Genomic DNA, 24,147 nt, shown 5'->3' on the forward strand with positions numbered 1-24,147 from the left:
GGTTTAGAAGAAGCTTTTTTGATACAATAAAAGTGGATCGGCCTTGAGAGATAAAGTGTGCATCCATTGAGTTTCAGGACTAGCGCCCATTCAATATACCTTGCCGTGGCAAAAAAGTGGTATCAGCCATAGACGTGACCATGTTACAGTACTAAGTGATCTGAATTGTAGCGGTCCAACACACAATCTTCAATAAGAAATACCATGTAATCCAATGCACTATACGTATTCCAAATTATACTCATGCAAAGGCAGAATGACATGCATGACGAGAGGTACGTCAAACAACGAGAGGTACAAACAACAAGAGGCGATTTGATTGGGTGGGATAGAGATCATTTAAACCAGCGCCTCCATCCACGTACTCATCTTTATTCATCCATCCATCATCATGGCCGATACCGAAGAGAAAAAGACTATCCAAAAGGAAGAGCAGGTATGTTCTTTTCGGATGTATCCGATTATCTTTCAAAAGAACCCCATTTCGCAACAACATGGAGGATCGCATGGTGCCGATGCAGTAAGCTCATTTTGGTTTCATTTCATCCCGACAGCAAGAAGAGGTTGAGCCCTCCCCCGATGTCCATTTTGAACCCGTTGTCAAGTTGGATCAAGTCCAAGTCAAGACCTTTGAAGAAGATGAGGATGTCTTGTTCAAGATGTGAGTATTCGAGGTAGATGACGTATACCAGGCAACTGACCATAGTCTATTCTACTAGGCGTGCCAAGCTCTTCCGATATGACAAGCAACTCAAGGAGTGGAAGGAACGTGGTACTGGTGATGTCAAGTTCTTGCAGCACAAGGAAAGCAAGAAGATCCGTTTGCTGATGCGTCGTGATAAGACTCACAAGGTGTGCGCCAACCACTATGTGACCAGTGAGATGTCCCTTGCACCCAACGTTGGTTCTGACCGCTCATGGGTTTGGAACGTCCTTGCTGATGTGTCTGACGGTGAGGCCAAGGCCGAGACTCTTGCCATCCGTTTTGCCAACTCTGAGAATGCCAACATTTTCAAGGAGAAGTTTGAAGAGGTTCAAAAGGAGAATGTCAAGCTTGGTGAAGGTGAAAAGAAGGCTGATGATGATAAGGAAAAGAAGGAAGAGGACAAGAAGCAAGATGCTTAAATCATTGACTATGTCTCTTTTTTTCCATTTGCCATGCGTACGCGCGCACAAACACTCGCACACAGACCCACAGACACACACACACACACACGGACACATTTATACACATGTACACCCCCACGTTCACTCTTACTCGCAAATAAATTTGTTTCATATCCCCTCTTAACAAGAACAAAGCCATCGGATGAGAGATAAGGTAGACGTGGTAGTAGTCAATTGTCATACAATGGGTTCAATGCCACAAGAACACTATGCTCTATAAGGTAGCAGCCATGCAATGCAAATTCATTAAACATTATGATTCTTTGACCGACGACCGGAAGCCTGGGAACACATGGTATCCATATTCGGTCATCCGCGGACTATGGAAAAGCAACAACGCAATGAATGAAATCCTTGTTTCCCCTTTCTTTTTCCTCCCGATTTAGTCCATGGCGCAACCACGTTTGATTGGTGAACTAGCGGTGGTGGCTCTTGAAGCAGTAATGTCTTTATGTTCTTCTGGTCGGGTGACATGCGTTGACGATTTGAACTCTTTGTAGGAAAACTTGCCAAAGGTACACTCCTTTTCCCTTTTGCAACACTACCTACCTACCTACCTACCTTTGCCGTGCCAGCAACTGTGCACTGATGATATACTCTCATTTTAGATCCCCGGCAATTTCAGACCGTTTTGTGTATTCAAGGTGGCAAATGTAGCAAAAAGGACCAAGACGGATACTCGTGGAGGAAGAAACCCCATGTGGGACGATCAGGTAATGGCACTACATGCATCATTATATTGGAATTGAGTTACCAACGTATGGGATATTGTAGGTCAACATGCCTATTCCACACGGTTACAGTCAAATGTTTGTGCAAGTATTGAATGAGGATCCACAACGAGGAGACCAAATCATTTGCGAAGGACAAATTGATCTTACCAAGGTACTTAAAGAAGGCGAGGATGATGGTAAGTTTGGATAGAGATCAATTGAGACTGGTGACCAGGCTTAGAGCTGATGTATGTTTTTTTTCCTTGGCAGATTGGGTACCTTTGAGTCAACGTGGCAAGGAAGCGGGTGATGTATATTTGGAGCTGACATTTTATTCAGCGGTGAGTTGTACATGTGTGTGTGCCTCGTGAATGTTTTCCACTAATATATCCAATACTTAGAACCCGCCACCACGAAGACAGCCAACACGTCTCGTACATCCACGTCCACCTCATATGGGTCGTGGTGTATCATTTCCACGTCCTCCAATGCCATCACAATATCCTGCACGACCACGTCCACCCATGCCACCTCCACCAGGAACAGCACCAGGTCCTACAGTACATATGAGCCCTGCTCCACGTCCTCTTCCACCACAACCACCAGTATCATTCAGTGGCCCTCCTCCTCATCCATCTCATCGTCCACCACAACCACAACCAATGAACCAACCAGGAGGCTTTGCTGCACCACCACCTCCTCCTCCTCCAGCAACAACCACTAGTCAACCACCCATTTATGCTCGTCCAGCACCACTTCCTGCGAGTGTTGTACAACCATCACCAGTGACACCACCTTCATCAGCAAGTGCTTCTTCAGTATCTGTAGGCAACACATGGCGTACATCTAGTATCCCATCAACCACAAAGCCACAACCTTTTAGTCCACAGACAACAGCAGCATATCATCCAGGTCCTCCAGGCCCACCACCACCACCAATGTCTCAAGGTGCACCATTGCTTTCATCACCTTATCGACCTGTTGCACCAAATCAAAGACCACCTTATCCCAATGGAGGAGGTAAATGAGTGCCTTTATTAATCCCTTATACATACAACATTGATGTCTAATTATCATGCATTCTATATAGCTTATTCTCCTGCTAGTCATCCAGGAAAGCCATTACCAAACTTTCCACCCGAGCATTATCATCAGCCTGTACCTCATCCAATGCCACCACCACAGCAACCCATGTATCCTCCTCAACCATCAGGTGCTGGTTATCCACCTCGTCCACCTCCTGGTCCAGGCTATCCACCCCAACCTGGTTATCCACCTTATTGATGTATAGTATCTAATGGTCTAGTAATTACAAATAATAGAGGTTGTTGTTGCTGTTGTTGGGTATGCCATTTTCAGGCACAGAATCATGCACCTAATAAAAATCGAATTAAGCCGACATTTTGCTTCTTCGTCAATAACATGCCCAGTTTGGAACATCGCAACACGTCCACTGCTGCCATTGACAACCAAAACAACTCAACATCCACACCCCATAAACCAACATGCAAAGCCGATCTTAAACCGCCCATCAACATGCGCGATGGTGTATTGGCCATTCTTTTATTTGCTCTGGCATTTCCTACTCGCATGCAAAACCTTGACAGCCCATCCCAAGTCGTGTAAGTAGACCCTATTCAGCCGCGTAAACCATGCATTAAACCCATATCTATAGCTTCGATGAAGTCCATTTTGGCACGTTTGCAAATCACTATATTCGAGAACGATTCTTTTTCGATGTGCATCCACCTGTATGTATGATTCTTGACAATGACGACGACCCATCGAATGATACCAACATTGATCACTCGTTGTAGTTGGCAAAGATATTGATTGCGCTCGCAGGTCGAGTAGCCGGCTATCAAGGCGACTTTGATTTTAGTCGAATTGGCAAGTAAGTATCCATGCCATGCAACTTGGTTTCCATCTAACCTTTTCTTTTTTTATCAGTTATTACTCCGCAGGCCATGTTCCCTACGTTGCCATGCGTGCACAAGGCGCTTTATTAGGCACATTACTGGTACCCATTGCCTATTTTACCTTGCGATTTGGTGGTCATTCCATTTATGCATCTGCATTTGCAGCTCTGGCGGTGTGTTATGGTATGTATGCTGCTCAACGACAATAAGTGTCCATCATCCCATCATTGACCTACGCTTTCTAATATTAGAAAACAGCCTGGTGACCAACAGTCGTCTGATCTTGCTTGATGTCTACCTCTTGTTCTTTATTGCAATGACGATTCTATGCTGGAACAGGTTCTTTTATCACCGTTCAAGGTAACTCTTGTTGGATCTCAAAAAGCTCAATGCACTAAAGAGACACGTGACATAGACCTTTTCGGTTAGCATGGTGGCTCTGGCTTGCATTGACAGGTGTCAATCTTGGATTCACTGTGAGCTGTAAATGGGTTGGTTTGTTTACCATTGCAACGATTGGTTTATCGACGGTGATGGATCTCTGGAGAATACTAGGCGATTTACAAGTATCCAAGGTAAAGACTTTTTGTATACAAAAGAAAAGCCCTATTGACACATCTTTTGTATAGAAAGCATTGGGTGGTCACTTTGCGGCTAGGATCCTTTGTTTGATATTGCTCCCACTCTCCATCTATATCAGCGTATTCTATGTTCATCTAAGGATGCTCCCACATTCGGGCGATGGTGATGTACACATGTCAGCAGCTTTTCAACATTCACTCGCAGGCAACGAGATACCCGATTCTCCTATTGGTACGATGATACTTGATCCACACATATCCATCCACACATGGAAAACCAATATTCATGACTAGATGTCGCGTATGGTTCCAAGATTACTTTACGTCACCTATCAACCAACGGAGGCTATTTACATTCCCACCCATCTGCATATCAAACAGGAAGCAAACGTAATGTATCATAACACATAACTTTATGGCCTAAAGGTTAACATGGTATATGGAATAGAACAACAAATCACGCTTTATCCCTATCGAGATGAGAACAATTGGTGGACCATCCGCAAGTTGAACAGCACATTGGATGCCCAGAATGAACCTGCTGATAAACTAGGCAAGGATAATGCGACTTGGCTTCAATGGGTGCGTCATGGAGATATCATTCGACTCGAACATGTTGCTACAAGTCCACGTAAACTGCATAGCCACGATGAATCAGCACCCATGACCGATGTCGAGTACCATAAGGAAGTGAGGTGAGTGTGGATCGAATGTGCCTGAAAACGAGGGGCTGCATTGGCTAAAAATTGTTGTCAGTGGCTATGGATTTCCCAACTTTGAAGGTGATGCCAATGATTGGTGGCGAGTCGAGATCGTAGACGAGCCCAAGGAACGACTTGAAACCTTACGCACACGTTTTCGACTCGTGCACATGTTACAGTCTTGCGCTCTATTTTCGCATGAAGTCCAGTTACCGGATTGGGGTTTTGGTCAGCAAGAAGTGACATGCATGCAACAAAGTAAAAAGCCAAAGACCATGTGGATGATCGAAGAGACAAGGAATGACTTGCGTAAGTATTATTGGGGAAATGGGAGAACGATGATACGTGTATTCATATACATGTTATTGTGGTTGTAGTGCCTGATGACACGCGCATGGTCAACTATTTGGTTCCTGGCTTCTGGGGGAAATTTATCGAGCTGCATAAAGTCATGTGGAAAGTCAATGAAGGTCTTACTCAGTCTCATCCTTATCAATCACGCCCATCCGCATGGCCTATGCTTCGACGTGGTATCTCATTTTGGGCGAACCAAGGCAAGCATATTTATTTCCTCGGCAATCCGATCGTTTATTGGATGACCACTGTGGCCGTTTTCAACTTTTTGATCCTGTGGGTTTTCTTCCAAGTACGTGCGAAATTGGGATACACCGATGACTATAAAGGTAAGTAAACAAAAAGGAGGATATAGTATGGAAGCTCACCAATGATTAGGGCGTCGTGCATTCTTTGAGCATTCAGCAGGGTTTTATTTGATGGCATGGACACTTCATTATCTACCTTTCTATTTGATGAACCGACAATTGTTTCTCCATCATTATCTACCAGCCTTGTATTTTGCTATACTTGTTCTTGCCACGGCTATCGATCTAGCAATAGCACGAGCGACACCACGTAGACGTCTCATATCTGTGCTCTTACTCTCCCTTGGTGTTATGGCTATCTTTTACCAATTTGACGCATTGACTTATGGCAAGGATTGGACACGTGAAGCCTGTGAGCAACAACAATGGCTACCTAGTTGGCAATTTGATTGTGGAAGGTATGTAGGAGGAGGAGGGGATCCCATAAAAGTAGTAATGTTGTTTTTTGTATTCATTGTATTATCCTTTTTACTACATAGTTATCAAAGCCAAATGGCAACAGCGCTCCCAGGCAAAAAAGTAGTACTTGATGAGCATGGATCCATTATTGGAGATGAAGCAATGGCCGAATCTCTCTTGTCAAATCAAAGCATTTCATATGATCATTACTCCACTCAAAGATCGGCGAATACTGCGCCACAGGAACACTTCTTGCATGGCTAAAAAAGGCATCAACCTCTTGACGCCCAATAAATAAATTTTCTCCACCTCTTTATTTACACAAAACACAACCATGGGAAACGTGAGTCTTGAATACTAACACCCACTATCACAATGACACTAATTTTGAGGGATCGGCAATGTACAGGGTCAAAAGGCACAGATGCGTCGTGAACGCAATGCAAAGGCAGCAGGCAAGGCAGCCAACTCGCAACTCAAAGTGGTACGTTGTTCAATCGTGTGTACTCGATTCCCGTCATTCCCAACACGACTCTTTCTTTTTGTAGAATGCAGCAGCCAAGAATATCATTTGTGTCCAGTGTCGTCAGACCTTCTTGTGCACGGCCCGTGAAAAGCAGTAAGGAAGCATCAGTTACTTTTTGGAGCCTAGTGTATCTGAGAGATCTCCTTTTCCCTAGGTTGTCAGAACATGCCGAGAACAAGCATAGCAAAACTGTCAAGGATTGTTTCCCTGGTATGTGTATCAGAAGCCATCATGGCATCAGGAATGAGAATGAAAATATGATGGACTCATAAGCATCGATAGATTGGACTGCACCTGCCGCTAAATAATCCCCTGCATCATCTACTTTTATATCCTCCCTATCAACTTTATTCAAAGGATGTTTTTTCGCATAAATGAGTATTCATTGTTCAGCATTATAGAGCAATTCATCCTATCTAGTAATTGCACTCAGCACGCTTTTGTATTTTAAGGGACCATAAGAGGATGGAAATGTCGTGTTGGGAAAACGTGTGTGATCAAGTTGTTGTTGCCGCAACAATGATATCGATTCTACTACAACCAACCAATGCTATAGAATAAACTCAGGGGTGTTGTATACATCTCAATGAAAGTGTGCATTGCATGAATTGGGATGGGATGACCATGATGATACTGCACACATGCCTTGTCTTTGAAACGGTTATTGGATGCATGGAGGGATGGTTGCACATGGCATGTTTCATGTATATTAGCACTCATCCTTGGTGATTGAAGAATGAAACATCGTGATAGTCGAGATGGTACACAATCTCCAAGTTGAGTTGAAAAAAGAAAAAGGAATTGCGTGCCGAGAGATTCTCAGTCATTGAAATAGCGATTGGAAAAGTCCTGTTGTTGCATCAAACTAATAGCCACCATGGTTGTTTGGGGTGATTGTGTGTTCATCCAACCACCGCCAATAATGGGGGCGACAAAGGTACCCATCATTTTAGGAAAGGACTCTAAGAAGGCAACATGGGCACAGCCATCGTTGTGACACAGGACCTATCATGACGTTTGTTTGAAAAGACCCGCCAATACGGTGATTATCTTTTTTTTCCCTGGAACCGATGAAGGGTACCAAACAGCTCATTGTTCATTAGTCTGGATTTTCTTTTTGATCACCAGCCACGTGATGTCAGCTTCCGATTCTCTCACAATCAATCGATGGCCATCCACGTCGTCTCGACTCAATGATAAAGGGCGCACGATACCATAAAGATTTGGTCCACAGACTAATTTTCGTATATGTACAAGGTCTTGGGTTATCATTTATTACGTAGAAGATGTGTATATGGTCTATGGATATATATACAAGAAAAAGAAAATCGACTCAACTAGTCGATTTCTAAACATCGGATACGACTTGCCAAATGCGATGGAGGTTGATGGATAGGGACAGCGGAAAGAATGGGTTGCTGATGATGGAAAGTTGTATGTACGTTATTATGTTGTTGTTGTTGTTGTTGTTGAGAAGATGCCAAGGCTGAAGTGGATGAGGACCAGCTCAAAATGGGTTGGGACGTTGTTGTTGTTGATGATGATGGATGATGATGATGATGAATGGTTGTACAGTGCAATGATGATGGTGCAGCCGCTGAGTAGCGGGAATCTTGTTGTGTTTGGGGTGTGTATAGCGGTGTCAACGGATAATGGGTTGCCGGTACAGCGGTGGATCCTGCCGTGGCTGCTGCTGCTGCTGCTGCCGCTGCTGCAGCAGCTGCCGCTACTTGAGCGGATGATGTTGTTGCCGTGATTGGATGATGACAGAGATGATAGGGTAACACTTCATCAGGTGGAGTGCATGGGACATGGCGACTTGTAGTAAAATTACGTTTGCTTGGTACTGGTGGTACAACATAGGGTTGATGATGATGGTGGTGATATGGAATATGGGGACGTTTGGTGAACACCATGTTTGGCATGGAATGTGATGATGCCATGAATGATGTTGATGATGATGAACAGGGTTTCACCCGGGTAGTCGGCATTTTCAGTGTACGATGATGATGATGATGGTGCTGATGTTGAGCTTGTTGCTGGGGCTGCACTACTACTGGTGGTGCAGGAGCAGCAGCAGCAGCAGCTGGTTGTCGTTGCCAGTATTGTTGGCATTGTGCAACCCATGCAAAGAATTGTTGATGATGGGTGTAAATGTTGTAATCGAGTGCTGATAGAAATTCCACTTCCATAATATTGAGTTCTTGCACAGGAATGTTCGAAACATCTGACCATGTCTATAAAAAAAGCCATGTGACATGCATATTAGTCTAGGTTATACTACAATGCATATGCGTGTATATACACATACCTTGTTTGTGTAAGTGTTATCATCCAAAAACTTGTTTGCAAGCACAAGAGCGGTGGTGAACAAACGTGCCTCAGAGCCCATAGATGCACGTACAGATGGATACGCGGTGTGAAGGCGATGAATGTACCAAAGAGCCATCATGACACAGGCACATGAGATTTGGGTTGCCTTGAGTAGCTTATGACAAAACGTCTTGAATGTGGTATACTGTTTTGTGCTTATGATTGGCATTGTCGTTATTGACAACGGTGTTGCATGCCAGTGCTTGAATGAGCCAGCCCATATGCAAGGCACCAATAGGGCACAAAGATCTGCAAGCTGTGATGAGCTTGAGCAAGAAAGGAGCGGTAGTGTAGGTGGTAGTGGTGGATGTAGACACGGCGTCATGAGCGTGATTGTTGTCTTCAAGGAGGAGAGTAAGAAGGAAGGATGATAGAAGGATGACAATATATATATGAGACTGATCTGCCAAAAATACGGGTCGGAACTTTTTATGTGCTAATGATGTTGCTACAAAGTACGAAACCCATTGTTCCACCTTGTGCGTGTAATGTGTGTGTGTGCGTGTATGTTGTGTCTCTTGTTAATCTCCGCTTACTACTTCGGCTCCAAAAACATCCAACTTTTCCTTGGCCTTGATAACAACTAAGATATCCAATCCAACGGTATGCACATGTAACACCAACCCCCCAATCTCTCACTCACCGTTGCTGACTCATTCTCGACATGGGCATTATTGCTGCAACATGGACACAAACAAAATGCACACGCACACATGGGGTCCCATTTGTTCATCGTCATCAGCTTTCCCAAACCAAATAACCCCACCCCCTTTTGTTCTTCCTGGTTGTTAATGCATCATTGTCATTTACCCAACAAAGCAGACTAAGGAGAGTTTTTTTTATATATTCCTTCTATTTTTACAACATGTTGTCAAGGTTCTTTCGATAGAAATGATGTGTCGGATGGGGGATGATATTTTAAGGCCGGTGGGATCCTGAGAGCCGATATGGAAGATGTAGAAGTAGTAGTAGTAGTGTTGCTTAGAATAAACATCTCTTGCCAGTTGTGGGATGAGAGGAGGCTGATCGATCCAAGAATGAATGAATGACCCAATACAACAACAATGATAGGAATGGCATTACTCAACATGGGATGTCGATCCAAGTATCGGAAGGCTGAAATGTCATTATGCCAAGGCTTGGATTTGCATTCTTTGTGAACACCCGCCACATCCCAACAGCTGAGCGGACATTGCGCCCCTTTTAAGCTTGACCCTATTCCTATGCAAGCAACAAGCACAGCCAACATTACTATTCAACTCGGCAACAATGCAAAGCCCATCCACGTGCAACTCACCGAAGGACAAAACTTGAACGATTGCGTCGCACATTGCATCAAAAAACATGGCATCCCCTCGTATTTGTCGTCCAACATCCTCTCAGTGCTCATGACAGCTACAGCAGCAGCAACACCCGATCGAACAACGTCCAAAAAGCCAACTGCTAGATCAGATTTCATCAGTCGATACCAGGACCATACACTCCAATACCACAACCAACCAGAACAAGTAAGCCATCAAAGAGGGGAGGGATACGCATAAAACACGCGTTTTAAATGCTGTCTAAAGGATATCTTTCCACGTGCCTACCACACTCTTGTGCATTGTCCAATTGAAGCCTTGTACAATACATTATTGGGTCTAGAACAAGATTATGCTATGGTGATTCAAGAAAGATACATGGCATGTAGAAAGGAACAAGCTGAAATTGAGGAAAGGTATTTGCATTCTATCAAGTTGTTGCCCTAGCATTTGATACTCAACTACTTGAATATAGACACAATCGTGAGATTGAAGCTTCTGGATCATCACAAATGAATATGACACATTTATTCGCACGTCATGTGGAAGATATGGAGGTCTTTCAAGCAACATGGGCATCCGACATCTTGCAGACACAACAAACTCAGCGTCAAGAATATCGCTCCTTCGTCATTGAACTCTATCAGGAATACCAGCAAAGACTGGCCGCTCTATCGGATGAAAAGGATCTCAAGCCGGAAGACGTGTTACTCGAAGCTGAGAAGAATTTGGATGGCAAAGACATAGTCAGTGTGGCTGCTGAGCGTGTGCGTCAAACTTCAGTACGAAAGAGCGTTGACAGCCCTTTGAATGATCGATCGCCTCAAGATCATCGCCGTCCTCGACAAGATTCCTCTGCCAGTGCCATGTCCCATGTATCATCCACATCCACATCAGGCAATGGCGATCATCAACAATCACCTGCTTCCGATGGCAAAGACAAGGTAACAATCACATTTACAATACCACGAATCATATGAACTCATATACATGGATTAGTTTCAAAGGATGGTTCGGGATATTGAAGAAATGGGATTTACAAAGGAGCAAGCTGAGACGGCACTTGGATTAACGAATCATATCATGGAGCATGCAGTGACATTGTTACTTGAAGATCCAGCCAAGGTCAATACAGCTATGCAACACCAACAGCAGCAGGCCAAGCGACGTTCATCTTCACTTAGTCAACATGGAAATGGAAATGGTGCAACCACGTCGCCAGCTCATTCACGTACGAGTTCGCTGAACGATATAGCAGTGACAGGAAGCCGTCGTCAATCATTACAACGAGGGATGTCTCCGAATAGTAGAAACAGTAATGCAACCAACAAGGGATGGAGCCCAATTTCATTCCTACAACAACAAAAGCAAGTCATGGAGAATACCAACCTAAGTTCCGTTCGTAAATTGGGTGGATGGCTCGGCAAGGCTATGGAGAATTTTATGGATAATGATGAAAGGTAGGTAGATTGATGATGATCCAAAGGAAGAACGTCCACATTAACGCCGTTAATAGTGATCCCCGATTTGGATCGTCGCACACAGGGACCATTGCCAATGCACAACAACCAGTCGAATCCTTCACCATCAGTCTCGGCCCTGCCCAAATCAAATCGACACACAATCTTCGTTTACTCGTTGCTGATGCTGGCTCAGACATTTTCAATCCCATGCCCTATGATCCAACAAGGGAGATGGCATACAAGGCTCAGACATCCACCAACCTCTATACGAATCATTTGAGTGCCATGGTCGTACTCGTGGAGCTTAGTGAATTAAATCGCAATCGAGATGAGCAAGGAACTTCACTTGGATGGCGTCAATATAGAACAGGCAAAGGCAGTAATAAGGGTACGTATGTGTGTGTGTGTGTGTGTGTTTATCATGCATCAAGAAACAAAATGAGTAATGTTGATTTTGTCGAACAAATAGCTCTCTTTGAAAGATGCCAGCACTCGACTGAATTCCACTTTCCTGACATTGAAACCCAATTAACTGTGATTGAGCAAGACTACAACTCTCGACCTGATTCATTACAAGAGGGCAGTTTCTTTATCACGCGTCATTCAAATTTACCATCCACTCAAGTCATTTTCCATTTGGTGGTGGATAGTGAATGTAAGTTTATTTTTATCCAAAAGATGATGCATTTGATATACTAAAATAGTTCACTTGTAGCCATACCAACGACCGAGATTAGCAAGCAAAGCCCTCTCATTAAGGGGTTATTGAAGATTATGCGTATTACGACACGCTATGACATTTCCAGTTTATCGATTCCGCTGCTGCTGTTGCCTGACAAGTTTATTGAACAACCTGAGCAATACTTTTCAACCGCATTCCTTGATCAGCCACAACATCATTTTGCATGGTTACAGAAACGAGGCGAGGTGGCTATGAAATGTGTACGCGGCTTTTTATATGAGCATTCTGGAAATAGCAGCAACAAACGAGTTCAAGAAGGTGTGGATCGGGCTGAAACGGTGTTTGGAGGCGGGTTACACAATGTTGAGTTTTTGTTGCCTGATAGCCATGCTGTTTATGGTGGACAACGCTCGGACCCGAATAGCACAGGCCACCACCACCACCCAACGACCACACCTAATACGACGACGAGTGGCAATAGTGGTGGGACTACAGCTACTACCTCTTCCTCAATCAACGCGAGTCATGGTGGTTCATCCTCATTTGATGTCGAGTTCGCATTCCAGAAATTCCGGATACTACTGGTTAGCATCTTTCAAACATGTTGACGTATTCCACAATAACAACATTTTCTTTGATTCAATGAGAGAGAATGTATACAATTGCATTTGTGTGTATCTTGTATGGGAGGATGGTAATGGTGGAGGTGGTGGAAATATGGTAGATATAGAGACTATGGGAGAAGAAGAAGAAAAAAACAAGGAAACAAAGGATAGCGTGTACTATGTAGAAGTGAGAATTGTGCATGTGACAGAGAGAGAGAGAGGGAGAGGATCGTAAAGTGGTAAAGTTCTTCTACTACATGGTTCCACTAAAGAGCATTTCAATGGCTGCTTGAACATCACCACCCGTAGCAAGCAATGCTCGAATGTTTTTGTTTGCATCCCAAAAGCCCATCTCGTTTAATTGCTGTAGTTGCACTTGGAAGCGTTCTTCTGGTGGTCGATTATCAGCTGGAGCTGCTGGAGTAGCACCCATCCCTGGAAGACCAAACATGGCAGCCATACGTTGTTGAAGTTGAGGATCCATAGCGGGTGGTTGTTGTGCTCCTGTTCCTGCTCCACCAGCACCTGCAGCTGCACCCATAAAAGCAGCAAAAGGATTCATAGGAGGTTGTTGTTGTTGTTGTTGGGATGATGGATTATCATTGGTGGTAGTGGTGTTGTTGTTGTTGGTTGGAGATGATGGTTGTTGTTGTTGTTGTTGCTGTTGAGGAGAACCCATTCCCATACCCATACCACCGCCACCCATTCCTTGCATTGCAGAAGCCATTGTAGCCATTTGTCGAATCATATCAGGGTTGGTGAGCATTTGTCTAAACTCGGGTGATTGCATCATGTTTCGAATCTCGGGGCCCATGGAAGATAATTGTGGACTACTGGAAATGATGGTATCAAGGACAGCAGGATTTTGAAGCACCGTTGACATGTATTGAGCAAACATGGGGTTTTGTAACATTTGGTTCATCAAGGTTGGATCTGGTGCACCAAAACTGTTGCCCATGGCTCCTGCTCCATATCCACTACCAAACATTCCAAATGGATTGCCTCCAGCTGCTGCTGCTCCAGCTCCAGGTGATCCTCCCATTCCCATTCCTCCTGCTAATGCTGCAAATGGATTAGGTGGTTGTTGTGGTGATGCCGTGCTGTTGTTAGTGCTGGGCGTAGTAGTAGAAGTCGTATTGGCTGTGCCACTAGGAGTGGAGGATGCATTGCCGGTACCTGTTGCCAGCCAACAATGTAAGTTATTATCTCCATCGTTTCATACCATAAGAGTACTTCTACTTACTACGTTGTCCAGAGCTCTTTACCATATGCACCGTATTGCCATCAGCAATCTTGTAATCAGCCAAAGTCTCAGGGTCTTTAAGCACGCGTCCCGAGTAGATCAAGCGTTGGTTTTCAGCGGGGACTTCAGTTTGCTCAGCAATGGCATTCTTCAGATCAAGGACAGTCTTGGTGGTCTCAATCGCAATCACGAATTTCTTGTCGCTTGACGACTTGACATTGACGTTGATGGTTGACATGGCCGTCGGTTGGGGAAAAAAAGAGTGAAAGAAGAAAGCGTATGCAACCGAGGAAGTTCCTTTTGGGGGGAGTGTAACAACCCGCTGCCGCCAGAAATTGCAAATGCCACGTCAGCACTGCAACCATCAGCACCATAACAATATCCCTTATCTGGTATTGACACGCGTTTGTCCACCCATACTCCCATCCATTGTACTATAGATTCACGTGTACTTGTTACCAACATATGTATAGCCTTGTTAGATCACTATCACCCATATACACATATACACTTTTACTCTCATTCAACATGCCCATTCTCTATGTGTGTGTGTGTGAAAGACAAAATAGCTGTGCCACAATGACGTACCAATGAATCAAACTCAAACAATTGCTTTTTCCGACTCAGCAACACCAACCCAAAAGCTATAAAAAGGCGCCCATCTTGCAACTCAATGAACGGCATCCTCTCAGGCCTTTTGGCTAAGATCAAGTGTAGTATCTGTTCTTTATAGTTTAACAACTATAATGTGGATTCCGATCCACTCGTTGTTAATCTAATTTTTTACGCCCGGTCCTTTTGCTCTGGCTTGCCATCAAGAGGACCACAGGTGTCCGCGGCCTGACACTGTCAGCTGTGTGACGCCGACCCCCATTTCAAAAAAGAAAATGATAATTTGCTTAAAGCTTAGGCGTACCATACAGGATGCGTCTACCATGTCGGGGTTTGGATAATGTTCTTTTTCCTTCTTCCTTCATTTTAGAGCATAATGCTCTCATTTGCACAATGTTGTTAAAAGTGTTCTCTTGTGAAATGTGTGATGTCCACATCAATTTTTTCCATCATTGTATAATCTCGCTTCATCATTTCGCTTCAGCACCCATCGAGTACATAGCCCTTTTGATATAGTTATCTCCTAGTGGGCAGATGTTGTCAAAGTGACAGAAAGCAAGTGTCATGCTTTGGTTACAGAAATGCTACTCTACTTTTAGAGCACTGAAATATATTCAAATCTTGTCATGAAGGTCCGATTGCTTGCTTGTCAAATACAATACGGTCTATTTTTTACCATACAATGAACATGTTACCCTTGTTGATGTTGAATTGCGTGGGATAATGCCAAGCCAAAGTCTCTCCCTTGAATGAAGCGATGGTCCCATTATCCAATCAACGATCACAATGGACCGTGTGAGCTCACCAATAGCACGATTGGTGCCGGCTATTTGCTGGATTTGAATTTACGTGGCATTGTGATGCATAATGAATGCTCGGCATTTATGCTTTATCACTCATTTCTTCCCCATTCCTTTTTCATTCTGTAATATATACATATGGTTTCTATTTCCTTCTCTTCCTTAGTAGACAATCTACGACACTCGCTTATAGGCAAGCCTTGGATGGCGTTATTGCGACCTCCCAGAAAGATACAACCTACACCAGCAGCAGCAACCACCGTTCGAGTGCTTTATCCAAGGTTTTTGAAAAATCCGACAAGTGGCGTGATTCTCGATCGTTACGATACCCCACCATTACCATCGACAACCCCTTCTTCTGCCGTTACAACCCATAAACCCAATAACTCTATCGAGTGGATGCCTGTGACCCCGCATTATCGAGCACCTCGAGCACCTATTGTTCTCTGTCATGGTTTATATGGGTTTGACAAATGGGGTCCAGCTTCTTTTCCAATGCTGCAAGTGAGGTATTGGGGTGGCATTGAAGAGACATTAGCCAAGTTGGGTGCCAAGGTGATTGTCACCAAAGTTCCACGCACTGGAAGCGTGTGGGAAAGATCTCAGGAACTCCATGCCATTCTTAAAGCGGTACTTTCTGGTAGCAAAGTCAATTTTGTGGCCCATTCTATGGTAAATGTTTTATCGTAGTTACCTTCAACAAAATGCTCATTGATTGGTACATGGATCTATCTAGGGCGGTCTTGATTGTCGGTGTCTATTGTCCCATATCCATAATCGTCCTTATCACGTTCAATCATTGACGACCATTGCAACCCCACACAGGGGTTCCCCACTCATGGATTGGTTTCGTGACCATGTGGGTGTCGGTGTACGATTTGCGACGGCTGCTGCAGCAGCAGCGGCAGCAGCAGCTACTGCTTCATCATCATCTACTACAACCTCTAGTGAAAAGAGACGCTATGCAAACTACTTGCTTGATCCAGTTATACAAATGCTTGATACGCCTGCGTACGCCAATTTGACAACTGATTATTGCCAAAATCATTTCAACCCAAGTACCCCTGATGATCCAAACGTTGCTTATTATTCTTATGGTGCCGATACTCATATTCCTCCATGGACATTATTGGGGTGGACGCAACAAGTGGTCGGCGAAAAGGAAGGACCCAATGATGGGATTGTTTCAGTGGCCAGTGCTAAATGGGGCACGTATATCAAAACATTGAATGCCAATCATTGGGAGTTGAATGGTCAAAGGTAAAAGGGTTTTTATTATTACTCCTGATGATTATGGAGGAGATAGGCTGATGCAAGGGGAACAACGATGACTGATAATGATGATTGATGTTTGAATGAATAGACCTAAATGGCGATCCTCCATCCCCTCCTTGTCTGAGAAACCTTTCTTTGATTCCTCCGAATTCTACGTTGAGCTGGCAGACCATTTGTACCAGCAGGGACATTGACATACCTCCTCTAGATGAAAATCAGATAGAACTGCCAAATGTAATAATATACCCCATCCATCACACATTCAACTGGATATTAAAGATGGATCACTTTTATATACATACAAATGACTACGTATAGGGTGGGTGTATGATATGATTCAGGCACTGGAATAGTGGTACGACTACTAGCACGGTCACGAATTCCCGAGAGAGGCAACTCGCGTACTTTGGAACCCTTTCTTGCATCTGCTTGCATTCGTTTCCTATCACATCTCGTGCACCATCATGAGCAACTACGAAGACACAACCACAGCAACCGCCAGCCCATATGCACAACAGCGTCTTGTCAGTGAAACATGCGTGGATTTATTCCTGATTGAGATGGTGGATACTATATGCAGAACGACGGCAGTCGAGTCTGAAGCCGATAGCGAAGCTATGTTTTACAAGTTGGATAGTCTCGGCTATGCTGTAGGACAAAGGATGGTGGAAAGGTTGGTATAAACAAGCAAGGAGGGATTGTGTGGTATGTTTGAGGTGGGGAGGGGGTTGAAGACATTTACCTTTGTTCACCACATACTTATTGAATACTGCTACTACTACTGATAGATTCACCAAGGATCGACCGAGATTTGCCGATACGTTGGACGTTGTCAAATTCATATGCAAGGACCTTTGGACCATCATGTTTAAGAAGCAAATCGATAATCTAAAGACGAATCATAGGGTGAGTGAGTGGTATGGATGCACTTGGATTGAATGAAAACAACTCATCATAAGATGGGTAGGGTGTCTATGTGCTTCAAGACAACAGCTTCCGGTGGTTTATGCGCATGTCGACAGATATCGGAGGCGCTGACTCGGCCAAAAAGGCAACACCGGTAAGAACACGACGTTGAATATATGGATTAGGGCATCCAAGGCTAATGTCAAAGTAAAATAGTACATTTGGTTCCCTTGTGGTATTGTTCGAGGTGCACTAGCCAATCTAGGCGTACAAAGTGACGTTGTAGCAGAAACATCGAATCTTCCACAATGTAAGTAGTATCAAGGATAAAAGAATGTAATGTGTGGTTTATTGACGCTTCTTCCATACCAGGCACTTTTCAAATCAGGATCACAAAGTAAAACCAAGCCTGTACTACAACTACTGGGACTCCCTTGACTCTCCTCTCTGAACACCCATACACACACACACGAGCACGCAATGTCAAGCTTACATAATGATGATCACCCGCCCTGTATTCTTTTCTACCATCCGTTTCTTGTTACATGCATATTCTTTGGGAAACTAAAGTGGATGACAGCCTCAATACCACTAGAGCATTCAACATTTATCACGTGATTGATAACAACAGGAATGAGCTTCATATTGAAAACTGCAATTTGTATATGCTTTTGGGGTCCAATGGAGTATGTGTATTGTTTTATTGGGTGATGGGATGATGGTCTTCGCATGATGGCAAAGTACTGCTTTGAGAGCGATCATTGGATAAACCACCATGCTGCGGATGGGAACAAAGTGGTTCCTTTCTTCTCTTTCTCTAATACGCCCTGAATTGCATATGGCCGAAGACGACGCCTACTACGAAGAATGGGACGACAATGCACTGTTCGAGGTGCCTCTCGAAGACCAAGACATGGCATGGGACATTGACAATGACGACGACAACGACGACTTGCCCATTGATCATTTATTGAATGCGACTACGGAATCTGGCGATCAGCAAGCTACAAGTAGCGACGCCAATGACGGCCAATCGAGTCAAACCTTGCGTTCTCGTTTAGCTGGTCCCTCGACAAACAAGGTATGTGTGAGCTATAGAATAACCTATCAAGTTGTCTAATCAAGAAATGGGTGGTTGGGGAAATGCATTGCATGATATAGGCTGGATTGGATTCGGTTGACAAGGACAAAGTGAATCGTATCATCTACGAGGCTTCCAAGGTAAGCAAAGTAATGTGAAGGAGACAACTTTTTTCGCTAATGGATAATGGTAAAACAGGGATCAGCATTCTTTGAAAACGAGCGAAAGAGGGACCAAATGGTAACAGAGCGTATCGAACGCATGATGGCAAAGTACGACAAGATTCGGGACATTGATCTTTCCATGGAAACGCGGATTACCGACAGGATGGTATGCTTCTATATACAAAGACCATGATACCTATCAACTTAACAGCAATATCATAGATACGTGGACTTGAAAGTGAGCGTGATCTTAGTCAGGTGATTTGTCACGTGGATATGGATGCCTTTTATGCTTCAGTGGAGGAATTGGAACAGCCACAGTTGAAAACAGTACCCATGGCCGTTGGAGACACAGCTATGCTTTGCACCAGCAATTATGAAGCACGTAAATTTGGAGTGCGAAGTGCCATGCCGGGCTATATTGCTCTCAAGCTATGTCCACATCTTAAGATCATTCCTCTCCACTTTGACAAGTACCGAGCAGCTTCCAACAAGGTCAGAGCCATTTTTGCAAAGTATGATCCTGATTTCGCTCCCATGAGTCTTGATGAAGCTTACTTGAATTTGACAAACGTAAGTTATGAAATGGTATACGTACCAATGGGGATGATGGCTGATTGTTGCTTTTGTTTCCAGTACTTGAAAACAACGACCATGAGCCCACCTGAAGTGGTTCAGCAAATCCGTCAAGAAATCTTTGAAGAAACACAGTTAACAGCGAGTGCTGGTATATATTGAAAGAGGAGTGTGGTCCTTCCTGAACCCCTTTTTGATACATTGCTTTGATAGGGATTGGTGCCAACAAGATGCTTTCCAAGATTTGCAGTGACATGAACAAGCCTAATGGCCAATATCATCTGCCAAATGATATCAATGCTATTCAAGATTTTATCAAGGATTTGTCTATACGTAAGGTAGATGCAAACACAAATCTTTTCTATATGCGCTGTTAGCCTAATTGAACACTGCAGATCCCTGGTATTGGTCGTGTTACCGAACGCATCTTATCGGCTTTAGGCGTCCATACATGCAGCGATGTTTATGCAAGTTTCAACATCATGACAACATGTTAGCATCGGGATCTAATAGAGTAAATAGGAACGTCGAGCTGTCTTGTATCGTTTACTCAGCCCTGTCGCCTTCAAATCTTTATTACGGAGCCATCTTGGCATGGGATCGACTACTGTACAAGTAAAAGCATCACAAAAAAGCATGGGCGTTGAAAGGTACTGCAACTCCACGAGTCTTCTCTCTATGCTGATTAAACCATTATGATAGGACTTTTAGGCCGATTTCAACGCGAAGCGCATTGTTTCAAAAGGTGGATGAGCTTGCTGAATTGTTATCACAGGATCTGGATCAAAAACGGATAAAGGTGAGAATGATCTCTTGTGTCCCAATCACACATTTTATACTTAGACGTATATTTGAACAGGGCAAAACCGTTGGGATCAAGCTCAAGCTAACCACATTTGAAGTCCGTGTACGTGCCAAAACATTACCTTACCATATACATAAAGCTTGCGACATTGCCCGTTATGCCAAAGAGGTAATGTTCTACTATCAATGGAATGTGAGGGTATATGTATTGATGGTATGGTATATACATAGCTATTAGAAAAGGAGATGCCTCTAAGTTTACGGCTCATGGGTGTCAAGCTATCATCTTTAGAAAGGATCGGTAATGATGGAAGCGTGGAAAAGGTATATGCAGTGTTATAATGTTATCATTTACGATCCGATCGCTAACATCCTTGGATAGTTTTTCAGGCGAATACCTGCAAAGCGGCTTCGCGAGGAGGAGGAGAAGAAGGAGGAAGCAGAGGAGGATCACTTACCATCTGACAAGACTGAACCCGAAGCAGCGACCCATCATCCCTCACCGACAGAACAACAAGAAAATGTCGAATGCCCAATATGCAATCGAAGCTTACAATTGGACAATGCAGCTTTCAATCAACACGTGGATGAATGTCTCAATCGAGTGGAGGTGCGATCAATACTTGTTTCAGAGCGTGATACACCATCATCGTCATCATCATCAGCACCCAGCTCCAAAAAGCATAGCAGTCTATTTGATTATTATTCTAGAGAACCACCAGCATCCTCATCATAATTACTACTAGTAATCCTCGACACATATACATATACCATCCTTCCTTTTGTAATGAAGCTTCTTTTTTATTGTCGTGGAAACCTGCCACTTGTAGTAGTTGTAGTAATAGTAGAAATGGGTATTCTAGAATGACATAGGAAGCCATACTGGTGCATTACGATAGTTCTTTTTTATCGTTGGTGTTGCAGATGATGCTGAGTTTTCCCGTCTACGAGCAGGATTCTTTGCTTGAACAGGAGGTGGAGGTTGTTGTTGTTGTTGTTGTGCTGGTTGTGGTGGTGATGAGGATGATGAAGATGCTGTTGATGTTGGTGGTACTTGTGTTTGTTGAGCCGTTGGATCGGGGACAAGTGAATTGACGGGTGGCAAAGGAGCATCAAGATCATATTGGCGCAACAATCGTGAAAGGGGTTGATACGCTGTTGATGATCCTGTAGCTGCAATCAATGAAGCAGCACCAAAATTCTTAAACGGATCATCCATTGGCTGTGTCGATGGTGAAGATGGGCGAGAATGGAGTGCGTATGAGGATGATTGCACCTTCATAGCCGTTGGAGAAGGTGGATGCTGTTGTTGCTGTTGCTGTTGCTGTTGCTGTTGTTGCATTAACTTTTTTGCATTGACCATGATACGCAAAGCTCGTACTTGAAGTGACCAACAATTAGCTAATGCAGCTGTTTGATAGATCGAAGGTGCTGTGGATATTTGCAACATTTGATGAAGTGCGTGAGATGCCAATGATTTAAGACGTACAATATCAAAGAGATCTGCAAGGATCAATAACCGTGTCAATATGCGGGGTTGATTTTGCTCCACCGTAGTCAAGTGATCCGTGTAAATGAATTGCAAGAATGCTATTAAGATGTCGTATGTCTCAGGGAATGTGAGAAGGTATCCAGGCAACGCTTGTTGCTGTGGTGATGATGCGTATACTTCAAAGGCGGGTGATGAGGCGGATGGCGAGAGTAATGGTTCCAAGTGATCGCGGATCGATGACCAACGTTGAGCAAGAATAGTCGAGTTGGCACGTGCACGTTGCCCGTCAGTGGTCAAAATGGTCAAATCACTGAGAGCTGGATTGTTCAATAAAGCAAGACCTGCGTCCTGCGCAAATGTGCCACAAGTGAGGTAGGGTGGATTGTATACCCCAAAAGCTTCTGTATCAATGGTAACCCAATAATCATAGTGCACAACTCTTTGTGTGTGGTCCTCGTGCAACGCACCCTCGGGATGACCAAATACAATAAGTTCATTACGCCCCGCATGTTCACGAAATACGCCACATAGCCATGATCCATGTACCAATCGAGGACCAGCATCGATCTTTGTCCACATCATGGTGCTGATATTGAGGGCCCATATTTGCAAATGGTGAGGTTCAGAGGTTGTGCATGCTCCAAACATGATTAAAAATTGCCCACATGCAGCACTGCCCATGGCTCGTAAAGCAGGAGGGGCGTATTGGCGGCTCGTGCTTAAAGCTGAGGTGTGGTCGGTGATACTCTCCACGTGTCCTGATGCCGAAACTGTGATCCGATGCAACCTTCGATGTACCCCATGGATGTTTTCATTGCTATACGCAAATAGCGTTGTTGCCATGCCCCATGTCTGCTGCTGCTGCTGTTGTTGTATTCCACCATCACCACCATCTTCATTTGTTGTATCATCTTGTTGTCCACTATGATGACCACCACTAAAGACTTTGAGAAAATTGGGAGACCCCATGGCTGCCGATGCACTTGCTGATACTGGTAACAATGTTGCTGCAGCAGTTTCATAAGATGTGTAATGAGATTGTGTGGCTATACGTGGATACCATGTCTTTTTCCTGCAATCATAGACATTGATCTCATCAATGTATCCACTGTTGACATCTTGACCACCAAGAATCACTAAATGGTTATCATGGTTGGTCGCCATAGCCAAGTGTGAATGACGAGGATGTGGTGTAATTGTTATATCGTCCATTGCGTGTGTGGGGAATTCCCATCGTAGTTGCTCCGAATCATCCGAGATGTGCAAAATAAATAGATCTCCCAGAGACCGTAGTTCACCTCCGTTGGATACAGATATCGTTAGGCCACCAAAAAACACAATGCTGTGGTTGCTAATAGCAGTAGCCGAATGAAAGTATCGTGCAGCTGGTTGTTGTTGTTGCTGGTGCTTAGGCACAACGTGTGTCCACACGCCGTTGCTGAGATCAAGGACATACAATTGGTTTTGAACGTGTGCTGATGCTGTAAGACGACCGCCAAAAACATAGACCCGATTATTAACAAGTGTGGTTGAGGCGCCAATTAATGGAGGAGGCACATCCCCTTTTGCACTTGCTAAACGAGTCGTAAGATCTGCAATGGATTTGGAGGATGATGGTGTTGAAGTCGAAGTCGACGATGTCACCGGTATAGCAGCTGCTGCTGGTGCCATGCGTATGGATATTTTTTCAACACACTATTCGTGTAAGAAAGGAAAAGGAAGGGAAGGGGAAAAAACTCCCAAAGAACCTCATCTTGCTTTCTCATATGAATCATTTGCTATCAGGTGATTGGCCATACCAAGTATATTTTGTGACAACAGCACAGCTTGTGTACCACCATAAGATTACACAGCCCATTTCCTTAATAGCGAGTTTGGGGAATATAAGGTTTAGGAGAATCACAACCTGTAATACACAAGCCCAAGTATATGCAGCTCGGTAAAATTATTACACACCTTGAACTTTCGGCACTACCTATGGTGATATTATTCATGGTTGGTAATTAACTATAATGATAGTAAGGGGTAGTAGATGAGCAACAATGAATCTACAAAGACATGGTGGATGCATTTAACAAAGAATCCAAAGGATGATTGGAAAT

The 24,147-nt window shown here is 44.0% G+C and overlaps 11 protein-coding genes across 11 annotated transcripts; 8 read left to right on the plus strand and 3 right to left on the minus strand.

The window, feature by feature from the left end:
* Positions 1-391: 391 nt before the first annotated feature.
* Positions 392-1,125, plus strand: O0I10_001766 (uncharacterized protein; the record flags this gene model as incomplete). The annotated part of the gene is made up of 3 exons (XM_058481858.1): positions 392-436; positions 555-661; positions 720-1,125. The coding sequence occupies 3 exons, from the start codon at positions 392-394 to the stop codon at positions 1,123-1,125; spliced, it is 558 nt and encodes a 185-aa protein (XP_058346989.1).
* Positions 1,126-1,556: 431 nt separating this feature from the next.
* On the plus strand, positions 1,557-3,164 carry O0I10_001767 (uncharacterized protein; the record flags this gene model as incomplete). Its single annotated transcript, XM_058481859.1, has 6 exons — positions 1,557-1,607; positions 1,776-1,880; positions 1,942-2,077; positions 2,151-2,221; positions 2,282-2,900; positions 2,971-3,164. The coding sequence occupies 6 exons, from the start codon at positions 1,557-1,559 to the stop codon at positions 3,162-3,164; spliced, it is 1,176 nt and encodes a 391-aa protein (XP_058346990.1).
* Positions 3,165-3,302: 138 nt separating this feature from the next.
* On the plus strand, positions 3,303-6,406 carry O0I10_001768 (uncharacterized protein; the record flags this gene model as incomplete). The annotated part of the gene is made up of 13 exons (XM_058481860.1): positions 3,303-3,502; positions 3,556-3,631; positions 3,698-3,774; positions 3,831-3,982; positions 4,051-4,159; positions 4,215-4,374; positions 4,429-4,612; positions 4,675-4,770; positions 4,829-5,075; positions 5,137-5,390; positions 5,459-5,764; positions 5,814-6,141; positions 6,223-6,406. 13 exons carry the CDS (start codon positions 3,303-3,305, stop codon positions 6,404-6,406), a joined length of 2,373 nt encoding a protein of 790 aa, XP_058346991.1.
* Positions 6,407-6,566: 160 nt separating this feature from the next.
* O0I10_001769 (uncharacterized protein) lies at positions 6,567-6,976 on the plus strand (the record flags this gene model as incomplete). The annotated part of the gene is made up of 4 exons (XM_058481861.1): positions 6,567-6,626; positions 6,691-6,761; positions 6,823-6,878; positions 6,951-6,976. 4 exons carry the CDS (start codon positions 6,567-6,569, stop codon positions 6,974-6,976), a joined length of 213 nt encoding a protein of 70 aa, XP_058346992.1.
* Positions 6,977-8,005: 1,029 nt separating this feature from the next.
* On the minus strand, positions 8,006-9,210 carry O0I10_001770 (uncharacterized protein; the record flags this gene model as incomplete). Its single annotated transcript, XM_058481862.1, has 2 exons — positions 8,006-8,905; positions 8,980-9,210. 2 exons carry the CDS (start codon positions 9,208-9,210, stop codon positions 8,006-8,008), a joined length of 1,131 nt encoding a protein of 376 aa, XP_058346993.1.
* Positions 9,211-10,264: 1,054 nt separating this feature from the next.
* On the plus strand, positions 10,265-13,095 carry O0I10_001771 (uncharacterized protein; the record flags this gene model as incomplete). Its single annotated transcript, XM_058481863.1, has 7 exons — positions 10,265-10,549; positions 10,610-10,758; positions 10,818-11,286; positions 11,342-11,802; positions 11,859-12,193; positions 12,275-12,460; positions 12,521-13,095. 7 exons carry the CDS (start codon positions 10,265-10,267, stop codon positions 13,093-13,095), a joined length of 2,460 nt encoding a protein of 819 aa, XP_058346994.1.
* A 250-nt stretch (positions 13,096-13,345) lies between these two features.
* On the minus strand, positions 13,346-14,573 carry O0I10_001772 (uncharacterized protein; the record flags this gene model as incomplete). The annotated part of the gene is made up of 2 exons (XM_058481864.1): positions 13,346-14,268; positions 14,336-14,573. 2 exons carry the CDS (start codon positions 14,571-14,573, stop codon positions 13,346-13,348), a joined length of 1,161 nt encoding a protein of 386 aa, XP_058346995.1.
* Positions 14,574-15,885: 1,312 nt separating this feature from the next.
* Positions 15,886-17,216, plus strand: O0I10_001773 (uncharacterized protein; the record flags this gene model as incomplete). Its single annotated transcript, XM_058481865.1, has 3 exons — positions 15,886-16,419; positions 16,484-17,007; positions 17,111-17,216. The coding sequence occupies 3 exons, from the start codon at positions 15,886-15,888 to the stop codon at positions 17,214-17,216; spliced, it is 1,164 nt and encodes a 387-aa protein (XP_058346996.1).
* Positions 17,217-17,486: 270 nt separating this feature from the next.
* On the plus strand, positions 17,487-18,329 carry O0I10_001774 (uncharacterized protein; the record flags this gene model as incomplete). Its single annotated transcript, XM_058481866.1, has 5 exons — positions 17,487-17,695; positions 17,811-17,928; positions 17,990-18,082; positions 18,145-18,238; positions 18,301-18,329. 5 exons carry the CDS (start codon positions 17,487-17,489, stop codon positions 18,327-18,329), a joined length of 543 nt encoding a protein of 180 aa, XP_058346997.1.
* Positions 18,330-18,703: 374 nt separating this feature from the next.
* O0I10_001775 (uncharacterized protein) lies at positions 18,704-21,289 on the plus strand (the record flags this gene model as incomplete). Its single annotated transcript, XM_058481867.1, has 12 exons — positions 18,704-19,009; positions 19,090-19,149; positions 19,208-19,339; positions 19,396-19,746; positions 19,810-19,900; positions 19,963-20,087; positions 20,145-20,216; positions 20,272-20,399; positions 20,452-20,548; positions 20,609-20,722; positions 20,785-20,877; positions 20,936-21,289. 12 exons carry the CDS (start codon positions 18,704-18,706, stop codon positions 21,287-21,289), a joined length of 1,923 nt encoding a protein of 640 aa, XP_058346998.1.
* A 123-nt stretch (positions 21,290-21,412) lies between these two features.
* Positions 21,413-23,716, minus strand: O0I10_001776 (uncharacterized protein; the record flags this gene model as incomplete). Its single annotated transcript, XM_058481868.1, has 1 exon — positions 21,413-23,716. The coding sequence occupies one exon, from the start codon at positions 23,714-23,716 to the stop codon at positions 21,413-21,415; it is 2,304 nt and encodes a 767-aa protein (XP_058346999.1).
* Positions 23,717-24,147: the final 431 nt, after the last annotated feature.

The sequence above is a fragment of the Lichtheimia ornata genome (assembly GCF_029851405.1).
Source record: "Lichtheimia ornata isolate CBS 291.66 chromosome Unknown scaffold00005, whole genome shotgun sequence".
NCBI lineage: Eukaryota > Fungi > Mucoromycota > Mucoromycetes > Mucorales > Lichtheimiaceae > Lichtheimia > Lichtheimia ornata.